Source organism: Hibiscus syriacus, unplaced genomic scaffold (assembly GCF_006381635.1).
Source record: "Hibiscus syriacus cultivar Baekdansim isolate YM2019G1 unplaced genomic scaffold, ASM638163v2 tig00110621_pilon, whole genome shotgun sequence".
Lineage (NCBI taxonomy): Eukaryota > Viridiplantae > Streptophyta > Magnoliopsida > Malvales > Malvaceae > Hibiscus > Hibiscus syriacus.
In genome coordinates, this window is record NW_024062802.1 from 1,381,435 (window position 1) to 1,393,404 (window position 11,970).

At 34.0% G+C, this 11,970-nt stretch overlaps 2 protein-coding genes across 3 annotated transcripts; both read right to left on the bottom strand.

The window, feature by feature from the left end:
• Window positions 1–1,599: 1,599 nt before the first annotated feature.
• LOC120136002 (endoplasmic reticulum-Golgi intermediate compartment protein 3-like) lies at window positions 1,600–6,183 on the bottom strand. The gene is made up of 12 exons (XM_039152126.1): window positions 6,091–6,183; window positions 5,750–5,858; window positions 5,558–5,640; window positions 4,697–4,772; window positions 4,527–4,594; window positions 4,271–4,355; window positions 3,574–3,695; window positions 3,358–3,441; window positions 2,484–2,630; window positions 2,256–2,364; window positions 2,048–2,167; window positions 1,600–1,872 (listed from the first exon to the last, which is right to left on the bottom strand). The coding sequence occupies exons 2-12, from the start codon at window positions 5,850–5,852 to the stop codon at window positions 1,799–1,801; spliced, it is 1,071 nt and encodes a 356-aa protein (XP_039008057.1). The 5' UTR covers window positions 5,853–5,858; window positions 6,091–6,183; the 3' UTR covers window positions 1,600–1,798.
• Window positions 6,184–8,077: 1,894 nt separating this feature from the next.
• Window positions 8,078–11,498, bottom strand: LOC120136050 (protein LONGIFOLIA 2-like). 2 transcript variants are annotated; one of them, XM_039152167.1, is made up of 4 exons: window positions 11,154–11,498; window positions 8,902–10,784; window positions 8,702–8,825; window positions 8,078–8,560 (listed from the first exon to the last, which is right to left on the bottom strand). In XM_039152167.1, the coding sequence occupies exons 1-4, from the start codon at window positions 11,284–11,286 to the stop codon at window positions 8,253–8,255; spliced, it is 2,448 nt and encodes an 815-aa protein (XP_039008098.1). In that variant the 5' UTR covers window positions 11,287–11,498; the 3' UTR covers window positions 8,078–8,252. The 2 variants fall into 2 exon arrangements, with proteins under 2 accessions (XP_039008098.1, XP_039008097.1); XM_039152166.1 differs by having other exon boundaries at window positions 8,078–8,590.
• Between the last annotated feature and the right edge of the window lie 472 nt (window positions 11,499–11,970).

Genomic DNA, 11,970 nt, shown 5'->3' on the forward strand with positions numbered 1-11,970 from the left:
ATTTTATTATTATTTAAATAATAAAATTGATAAAAAAAATTACTTAAAATATTACTATTTTTATTTAAAACATCAATTTTTTTTAATATTTTCTGTAAAAATACCCAATAATAAAAAAATTAGTAGAAAAAAATAATAAAATCGGTAACGCTTTATCAAATTCGGTAAAGCGTCCAATAATAACAAAACCGGTAGAAATAATAATATTTTCGATAATTTTTAAAGGTTTTATTATTTAAATAATAATAAAATCGATAACATCTTTTTTAACCGTATATTAAGACTGCCGCACGTGATCATTTATCGGGTTCCATGTGATGACTGATCATATTACATCAAAACAAAATTTGATTAATTTATTCTATAAAATAAGATTTAATAACGAGATGGAATGAAATATCAAGAAATCGAATTTATAGACAAATATGATTATAATATGTTTTTGAAAATATTTATAGCAAAAACTTAAAGCATGGAATTATGGCCAAGTGCTTAGGCTACACTTGTGTTATGCATTCTTTTTGTTTTCTTTGGTCCTACACTTTTTTATTTCAAATTTGTTAATAAAAAATTTAGTGTCTTTATGTTAATTACAAATTTATTATGTAGTGTTTTTATTTTTTTATGCGTTGTTTTAAAAAAATTAGTGTCTTTATTGTTACAATAATATTAATGACAAACTTATTATTATAGTTTAATTTGTTTAAAGATTAAAGATTGTCGATTAAAATTGTAGAATTCGAAGTATTTTTAGATGAAAAAGACAACATGTTTGTGTTTAAGAGGTCAAAAGTGATGACTAGCATTGGGTGACCTTGGTTGAATTCATAGGTTAAATTGATATTTTATCTACAATTTAAGCGTCAAATTATTATTTTACCTAAATTTTAAAAATCAGATTAACATTTTACTTAAAGTTTACAAGTCATATAAAAAAATTAACTATTTTTACTGAAATACTACATTATCGAACTAATAACATTTAACATTACAATTATAAAATGTTGTAAATCGATAACATAAATGAAAAATATTATTTTTAAAAATCAATTACATAAATAAACAAAAATAATCAATTTGATAATTTTTCCTAAATTTTAAAAAAACTAATAAAAACACGCAATTTATTATAATAATAGTGAAGTGACCATCAAATTGGGTGAAAACCAAGTATATTGGATATTTAGGTTAAAGTATAGTCATGACAAACAAGTGTTCAAAACCTTGGGAAATATAATTGTAAAAGAAAGTATGCCTAGATACTCGATTATATCTTAAACAATAACAAAATCGGTATAAATAATAATATTTTCAGTCATTTTTTATCGATTTTATTATTTAAATAATAACAAAAACAAAACCGATAGAATCTTTTTTAGCCGTATATTAAGACTGTCGCACGTGAGCATTTCCAATCTATCTTAATCAAGTCACATATGATGTAACCTTAAGGCCATATCATATGTAAGTTGCAACTGCATACAAGCTCTAAGATTTACCTATGGCATGTGAATAAATTTGGAATCAATTTTAAAAAATTACTTTTAAAATTTAACTTGATCGAATTAAGTTGTTAAAGACATTCGATTATTCTTTAATAAAAAGAAAAGTAATGGCAGTACAAAAAATGATTAAGCTCAGGAGATCTTAATGCTCAAAGTATCGACCCAACACTGCAATAGAATAATTAAGGAAAGCCATAACAACAGCCGTAAGAGTTCCCGCAGGGGTATGTATTCTTCTTTTCATCCTCACTCTGCATTATAACTGTTTTTGCGCTCCGAACGAAACCAATCTTCTACCGATAAGCACGGCCACTGCTTGCTTTAGTCACTGCTTCGAGAAGCCTGTACATCCAACGATCTAGCATCCCTGTTTTGGTTGGCGCATAAAAGTGTCGGTTTATCACCCGAAAGTGTATGCGAAATAGCAAGAAAATTCTAACCAGTAAAATTGGAATTTGGTTTCTGCTTGAAACTCTAAACCTTTCAAATAGAGTGTTTATAAGTAAATTTCGATCATTTAATAGTGGCTGTATGTTGCAAACCTGTTAAAGCGAATGTCCCTCCCAATACTGCGCAAAGTCGAGTGATGAAATGGAGAAAGCTTCGGCGCTCTTCTTTTATTGTCACGGTGATTGGTGACAGATCATACAAAAAGTAAACAGCTGAACAGAATGGTAAAAGTAATTAGCAACTACTAGCAGAAGGTGCAAAACAAGTTGTGATGTTTACAAAGCCACACATCCAACTAACCAGGCCAAGTCCTATCAAACTCCTTCATAGGGGAAAAGTATTCGGATACGGAAAACTGATTTGTCGGCAAAACTTCCTTTGAGATATATCTGTACTCGGTAGGGACAATCTACAATACGGTGAAGACAACACTTGAATGAATAGAGATGTGTTGCTATTATACAGGACCGGAAGCAGTTCTAAAACTAATGCCATAGTTTATAGAGGAGAGAATTTAGTAGTAGAAACCTTTATGTAATACTTGAATGTTCCACTTGTGTCGTGCAAAATCCGCACTGTACCATCAAGGGGGTTGTGAAGTCCTGGATATTTTGGCCCAAATGATAAATCATGAATCACATGACTTACATTGACATGTGCTCCTCCTCCAAAGATCTGTGAGCAAAGAAAAACGGACTTCAACTTAATTTGCAGATAAAGGAAAAGCCATGTAGAAAAGAAACTAAATATGACAATATTCCAGATATCCTCAACACTGAAAGTGCCAAACAACTAATAGAGAAAATATTGTATATACAAACCTAGCACATTCTTGCAAGCTATTTTCAGAATTTTAAATTCTTCACTCTAGACAAAGTTTCAAATCTTAGGCTAGGCTTTCTCTTCAAGCTTGACAGCTCTTAAGATCAGAACGAGATACTTAAATTTGAAAGAAGATACCAAAATTTCTAATTAAAGTCATTCACAGCCTTTTTCCTTACGCTACTGGAATTTTTATTAAAAACTAAAACTGATGAAGTTCGCACATGAACACATTCAGAAATCACAAGCAGAACATTTAACATTATAAATTGAAGGAATAAAATAAAATAAAATGCTAGCTGAATACCAAAAGCACCTATATTGCCTAATAATAACGAAGACAATGGTTTGAAAAAACTAATACTTGAGATCATAGCCTACATGAGAAATAAATTTTGACATAAATCAAAGAGTTTTGAGGGTTTGATTGATAGTCATGCATTTGACCATCAATCAAACTTAAACAAGAACCTCCCATGTGCTATCACTACTCACACAGAAGCACTCTAACCACGACAAAGCTGAACGCATGCATAATTTAGGATATGACATCAAATTAGATCATTAAGAGGTTAATAACCATTTGAGCAACATAAATGTTTAACCCATGAACTGAAATGTGAAAGTTTCCTGCCACCCTTTGGACATCTAATACCCCATAAACCTGCACAAAATATAACATTTATAGATCAGTAGATTTTATACTCTTCCATTTTCGACCCTTTGGGGGGCCCAGAAGTAAAATATCATTGAATAGTTACAAAAGACTATAAATTTAAACTCTTTGGATAAATACCCGGCATCCTTCCCCATTGTCCAATGCTTGCTTCACCTTCTTGATCATACTTTCGGCATCTTGATCGAAGCCAAGTGCATGAAGCTTTTTCTCAGCATCATCATGATGTTCCTTCTCATCACCTGATCATATTTGCTACAAGAAATTAATAATTTAAGCCTTAAAATATCAGATTACAACCATTTTCCATCTCTATATATACCTCACATGAACCATAAATGACCTAAACAAAGTTGTAAAAATCTATATAAACAGATTTCTGCTTTAATGTATCCCAGAAGAAACAAGTAAACTCTCAGATTTATCTAAATAAAATCTGCTGAGCAATTTGGTCATTTAAGAAAAAAAGTTAATGATAAATAATCTAGAACTCGGAGAAGTGGTTAAAGCAAAGTGCTTATGACTCATTTTCGAAGTGACTCATATCTTTTATCGAAGGAGAAAAGTGGGGTTGTTTTAGCATTTCACGCCATCTTTATGAAAGTTCTACTGTTTTGTTTATGCTTACTCACCCCACCCAACCCTAAAAAATGGGAAAGAGAGAAAAGGAAAAGTATTGACTATCAGCAACATTGTGCAATGTGCAAACTATGTTGTGTCCTTGATACATATAATATGTCCAGGTAACATAACTACTCGTGAACATGGAAAAATCTAGTAAAAAGAAAAACTAAAACCCTTAGGTAGATGCACAAACCATGCTTGTGAGCAGCATGCTCCTTTTCCACAAGGTCAGACAAATATTCAGTGCCAATGATATGGCCATGACTGTTCAAGCGAAGCTGCAGAAGGTTTAACCTTGTTAGCCATATAACAAACATGGAAATCTTACCATAAATCCCAAATTCATTTCTAAATGATAAAAAGGAGGACCTTTTAAGAGAATGTCTGATTCATTAGTACAATGATTGTTAAAACAATAAAGTCTTGCTGAAAACAAAAAGTTGTCTTACTTTCCATATGTTAGTATCAAGATCCACCTCGTGCTTGCCTGACATGTCAATGGCATCCACACTTAATACTGCAAAAATAACATAATTAAACAGCCAACAGTCAATTTCTAAATGAGATTATCAGAATTTACAAATAAAAGGAAATTTTCATAAAAAAGAGATGTTCTAACCATCACAAGGTAATGAAGGAAATGTCATATTAACATGAATTGGAAGTGTTTCTCCACGTTTCAAGTCCACAGACATCTGCCAAATACCTGAGCAGTTAGATCAATTTACCTATTCTTAAATGTTCTCAAACTACTAATGACATCATATCTGGTTACAAAATTCCCTCAATGGTTAAATCAGACAGAAAGGTCGGAGAGGAAATAATTTTGTTACAGAACTTAAGCTTGGGTGCTTACAGTAAAAGTTTTCAGAAATGATGCCTTAATGGAACTTGAGGAAAGTTAGGCTTGGAGAATTAACGTTGTAGAACAGCAGAAGGATTGATGGTTTTTAAATAACGTTCAAATAAGTGGAGGCCGAGTTAAAAGGATTAGTTAAAATCTTATACATGATAATTGAATGCAAAAAATGTTGGAATTGTTGTAAATTGACCTTAGCTTGACTAATATTTGGCAGGTCAGTAAATTAAGTAGTTTAGGGGAACATATAGATGCGATTGCAGAAGATTATTACATAAAAATGAAAGCAAGTGATTAAAGCATTCATTGTGATGAATTAGAAACCTAGACAAAAGAGTATCCAACAAACTGCCAAAAGAATTGGACACAATACTATACAAGCATGTTTAAGGCAGTGAATACGTTTGTTTTAAACTTGTTCCCGGTGCGACTTCCCTCTATGAAAACCTTGGGAAATAGATAAGCTATTGACCCACAAAATCAAAATGTAAACATTTGAGAGTTGGTTCTATAACGTTCAAAGAAATTCACATAAGAGCAATGTCATTACTCCATCCAGGCGAATTAAACCACATAAAAATAGGTAGTAACCATAACTAAAACTACCAAAAAAATGCAAACCTGATGAACAGTATTCGTTGGAAGATAATAGGTAAGCTCGTGAAAGAACAGCGTGGCCATTATCACTAAACCAACGATGGAAACTATAACAATGAATTTTACCATTGAAAAAGAAAAACAATTAGTAGCGATTCAAATGAATGAATAGCGTCATTTTTTTAGTTAAATATAATCTAAAAATTGACAATTCACCTAGCGCTCCCGATTGAGTCTTCTGCAACAAATGTTCCTCCGTACGAGGAAACGCATCCAGACTTTTAATAGCTTGCTTCAAGCCCATCTTTCTTTCTTTCATATTTTCCTATCTCAGCCAAAAACCCAGGCAAAAAGTAAAATGAATTAATTAGAAACCTTAAAACATTTAAACCAAGCGTCGGTGTTCTAAACTAAGACAAATTGAAACGGAACGAAGAATTAGGGTTCGTTAGAAGCATAAATAGAAATCGAAATGGATTTGCTGTTAGAATTGGGCTCTCCAAAGCAAGTAATAATTAAAATAGACTAATAGTAGCAGATGAGGAACAATGAAATACCTAATAAGGAGATTTGTTATGGGAGAGCAGCTTCGAAATCTTCGCAAGGGGAGAGATCAATTTTCGCTGGCGGTCAACTCCGTCAGCAGTAGCCGCCTGGATTTTTACTTTTCTTTTGAGTTCTTACAATATTTCCAGTGGACAAAATGAATTTTTATCTAAGGATAAACTACACTCCTTATCACTAAACTTTTAAAACTATTTCAATTTTATCACCTAACTTTTAAATATTACATTATAATCATTAAACTTTTAATTTACTTTCATTATAAACACTATCATTAGCTACGGTTAAGAAATACGGACATGACATGTTAAAATTTTCTTTAAAAAAATGTCCTAAGATTCTAAGTTTGCATTCGTTTGGTTTTAATTTCTAATGAATGGAACGATCAACAGTTGATCCTAACGATAATAACGATTCATTTGGCCAAGAATTTAACGTATTTTGATTTTAAGTCGATTCGAAAGTTAGCAGTGACGGAATAAAAAAGTTAAAGCTTTTAATGATATATATATATATATATATATATATATATATTAAAAATCATATTATCTTTAAATTTAAAAACTTTAATCTCAATTGTTCGTGGAATATGAATTCAAATCATCAATGTTGTAGCTTGTAGGTCCAATTTGTCGGATGGATATAATCGGTAGAATAATTTGTTTAATAATAATTAAATGTTTTTTAAAAAATCAATAAAAATTATCTTTAAATTTTCAAAAACGGATTGATTCGTTGGGGGTTTTTTTAACTCGATTTTTTATTTTATTTTTTTAATCTCCAATGCCTTCAAATATTCGAGTTTTGCAGAGTATTTGTTGGGAAAGGCAATTAACATGATGGTAGGGTCAGTTGCAGGTAGGCAGTAGGATAAGAGTACATATACATGGATACATGTAGGTTGGTATCACTTAAACCATCTCCTAACAAATCATAAAATTAATGATTGAAACCAACTACTTAAACTGACGTCCCGAACCAGTTTCTGCAAAATCGCTATCCTGTTCCGAGTTCCGAGTGTGCTTGACCGGGAAAAGCCTCCGATTCGAGAGTGCTCATGGATCATAACCAAGAACAAGAAAAGGGCAATTTACGTGTACCAGGCATTGATGAAATACTAATGGCTCGGGAAATGCCAAAGGCGGTGAAACCAATCAGTACTGCAGCTGGTGGTGAGAACGTTAAGCGGCCTCAGGGGAGACAGGAGTGTTGGTAATGCTCAATCCCACATAGTGTTGGAAACACTATTGGGAATGGTATTTAAGGCTTGACATTCCACTTCCTTGTTGAGTGATAGAGAACAAGGGGGGCTCTCGTGCACCGCCGCCGCCGTCTCGGCTCGGCACGGCTCGGCTGATTTTATGTTCATTTAATAATGAATTAATATTAATATAGGTATGCATGATTCGTTTATGTTCACAAATAAACTCGTTTATTGCTTCGTTTACAAGTACGTTTATCGACTCGTTTATAAGCTCATTTATAAATTCATTTATCGACTCGTTTCCTCGGTTCTCATTTTCTTTTTCTTTTTTATATTTTAAATATTGATGAAGTTATGGACTAAATTGAATATGAGGTGAACTTTGGAGTTCAAACTATAAGTCTAAGAAAATAAGGACCAATGGCATAATATCACTATTTTTCTTTGGCTTACAAATAAAAGAACAAAAAGAGAGCGTTGGTTGCCTAATGTTAAAGGAACATTAAACAAATATGTTCTCAAATGTTGAATGAACATGTTCGCAAACGTTAAATGAACATGTTCGCAAACGCTAAACGAACATAAACACCTTCAAAACTAAATAAACGAAAACAAACTAAACATTAACACTATAAAAAATAAACAAACGAACACAGTTTTATTCATTCAAGCACGATTGATTTACACCTACTGATACCATATATTTATTTGTCCAATCCATATGTTTTGTGATACAACAATGTTTACTTGTATATATATATATAGCGTATATATAAGATTGCAACATGTATTTCACAAGCTTTTTTACTTTACATGGTATGATCAAGGGAAGCTTCATCCAAGCTTTATTTGAAACTATAACCCTAAAGAAGTTAAGAGGAAAATAAAGAAAGATACAACCTTCTTTATTGAAACAAAACATTATAAGATATCATAACTTCACAAACAGTGCTACCCTTGAGGATGTTCTGCTTCACCCCAGATAACTTCACCTATCAAGTCTTTGAAGATCAACCTCTCCACATCTAATACAACCCCTGGAATTTCTCTCTTGCAATCAGCCCAATCCATTGATCCGATCGTCAAATCTCTTGATATGATGCTTTGCAGACTGTCAGCCTCATCATCCAAGCTTATAATTGATGGAGTTTGTAAATTATCTGTTTTTGAACATAAATAGCTTACTGCCTGCTGTCTCTTTGGTTTTCTCATAATAATTTCGTTAACTGCCTCTAATAGAAGCTGTTTGTTATTCAGATCTGCTTCATCAGCAATAAGACCCTCATAATCTGTGATGACAGAAAATGAAACGAATTCAATCTGTAAACTGTCTAAGCGCTGTGTTAGACGGACTAGAGGGTGTCAAATACGAGTACGTGTATCAAGGACACGAGCATAACCTTTAAAGGCATTTGATTTTTTCTTCACAGGAGACGGTGATTCGTCTCCATAGAATGTGGCATCTAGAACAGAGTCCGGGCTAGGTTGTTCCATGACTGTACTTGGAGGTTCTGTTGTTGCATTCTGAGTTGATAGAAATGTAAGCTGATTAAAAGATGATCAAACTATTATATGAATGAAATGAAGGAAGAACGCTTACTTTATGAATTTTTTCCTGTTTTTGTAAGACTGGTCTCTCCATCTTATAAGATCTATCCGTGCATGTGGCTGCACTGATATTAGCATCTCCTTGCGAATTGTGGGGTTTATTCCCGGATTTCCAATGTGTCAAGCCTGGTTCTGTTTGTAGTCTGCTTGATTGCCTTCTGCTTATGCACTGACCTGATGCTGGAAAAATTCGACGAGGTTTTTCTGATTCAAGCTTCTTCTGCTGCAGTTCAAGGCGTGCGGTCTCTGAGCTCGTTGCCAGCTTTGGGTTTTGCTGAGCAATAGGTGGAAGCTCTTTTGAAGTTTGGCTGAATCTTAGAGCTCTGGAAGTCGTCTTATCCCTCGATTGGAGGCGGCTTGAAAGATCCTTAGGAGAATTAGGTCTTAGAGTTAATTCATTATATGGTCGCTTGTCAATCTTTTCATTTCCGGCAACTGCAGGGCTACTACTGATACGAATTCTACTTAAACTGCCTGCTCCAACTGCTAATGAACAAGAATTGCTGGTATTATCCATGCATTTTGCTGGTTTTATAACCTTTACATGGGATTTAAGGTGTGTTTGAGTACTAGTTCCCTTAACAATGGCAGAAACTGTATTGCTGTGTTGTACCTTTCTCAAATTGGGTGCTTCTGAGCTCTGACCAAGGATGCTGTTTGTGTGAGATGCAAAATTTGAAGCTTGATCGTCTTTTCTGGTCTCTATCATCTGTTTAGACTTCTGCATTGCTTCAAGTATTTGTTTAAGTGCTCTGAGATCCTTTCCTGACTTTTGGAACTCGAGTTCAACCAACCTTTTCTCGATTTCACCATAAACAGTTAGAGAGGCGTTTTGGGCTATAGGTGGAGTTTCTCGACTACACTTCAAAGCCGGTGTTTGATCTCTGCTTCCATCCATATGCTTCCAAGGGGCCTGTTCATTGGGACATCTAGTTGCAACAGGTTTCCTTGAGTCTGCATTTATCAAATGAGGTGAGCTGGGTTCCTTCTTTGAATTTCTTGGAGAACAAGAAACTTGATTTCTCTTATTCTCATTGAATCTCGATAAGAGTGAAGCGGGATCATCTTTCAGATCCTGACTAGTCTTGATCCGGAAACATCGATTCCCATGGATTAGCATAGGGTCTGGAAATGTTTCTAACCCCATCAACTTGGCTACAACACTGGATGGTCCTTTGCAGCTTCCAGTTTCTTGTTGTTGGCTTCTTGTGTTTAGCTCTCCTAGAAGGAACTTCGATTTCGTATCATTTGTTGAAACTTTGATGGAGACATCCCTACTACCGAGCGACAACCTTGGCTGATCCTTGAGCTTAACTTTAACCCCATCGTGCGATCTCCTCTCATCGTAAGAGAACCGACAAGCATCCCTTGGCACGAAAGCGAGTGAACCATCCTTGCATCCGTCGGCCGTTCTAGGCACTTCTCGAAGCTTGGAAAAATCATGACTTAATTTACTGAGACTGGTGTTCCTTGTCATTGCAGGCTTTAGTGACTGCAAGGGCCTCGGTGAATCTATGTACTTCAAAATCTGGTGCTTCCCTGCAGCCTCTTTCGTCCTAGTTTTAACAGATAATCCGCCAGATTCTCTGTAGATGCAGTCTTTAACCATATTTCTAAGCTCAACTGAACGTTGGCTTGACTGCAAAGAAACCAGCGGTTTATCATTGCATATTCCCTGCTCCGGGATTTCACGAAAACCGGTTTGGCTTGACGAAGATCGATGTCGATCAGCTCGAGATGCTTTGGTGCAGTCAGCTGATGAGTAACTCGATGAACAAGTGGAGGACGAAAAGGAAGTTCGGGGTGATTCGGAGGACAATCTTTGTTTCTCTTTCTCAGCTGTTTTGAGATTATTTCCATGCTTCCCATTTGAACCTAGACAAATAATGAATATCAGTAAGTCGCCAAGGGAAAAAAAAATCTAATTATGTATTTCATCCCCTCACTTTACCAACTCTGATTTGACAGAATTTGACAGAAAATTAAGAAATTAATACAAGCACCTGAATTCAAACAATTAACTTTCACTAATCTGTTGCATATAAATTATTAATCCTCTACGTATTAATTGGAATAACTTCTCCATTTTCGGGATGAAATTTACAATTTTACGTAGAAAAACTATAAAAAAAAATAGAAACAACCAAACTGGTTTAGTCTACATTATACAATGTTATAAGCAAAAGGTTTAACTTATTTTCAGAAGAAGAAACAATGGCTAGTAATTGCAGAGAGCTAAATTACCTGGTAAAACGCCTTTGTGGTTCGAAGTGGCAACGCGTGGGCTACCAAGAAAATGGCGAAACAGTCCATTAATGCACCCAAATTGCTTCTGCAAATCTGGGTTTCCATCTGAATGCATCAACTTTGCAGGCATCTTCACTTTCTGGCTTCAACTTAACCAAATGTCGAACATGTTACGTGCATTGGCAGAAACCATATGAACTACTGTTCAAAAGGCTAAATATATATATGAATTATGTATCTTTGCAATGGGATAAAACGTTTTCTTCCTTGGGCTTCGCAGAACAATGGCAGACAATATCTTCTGCCACAAAGCTGGGAAAGAACAGACACAAATGAATGGGAAAATGGGACCTAACGAAACAAACCAACAAATAAAAGTCGGTTTGCCTTTCGCCTATCTCCACGGAAATGGCAGCTAAGAGGCTTCGGAGTATTTAACAAGAGCGATGATAGTGTTATTATATTAAAATTAAGAGTAAATATACCACTGGGTTTTAGATTATATATCATTCATATTATTAAACTTTTAAGTCTTTAATTATAGTATTAAATTTTAATATATTTAAACTTTTAATTTCTTTAATTATAATATTAAATTTTGATAAATTTAACGAGTATTTTTAGTAACTAAAAGAGTATTGTTTGAATGCGTGTTTTCAACAGCTAAAATAGATTCTGAACATATATCATATTTAATTATCTCAAACTATTAAAAAATAGTAAATTTTGATTTTAAATTCTATTATACCATTGACGATGTGGACAGAACCACGTCGTTTTGGTGACGATATTTATGTCCAACAAAACGTTATTT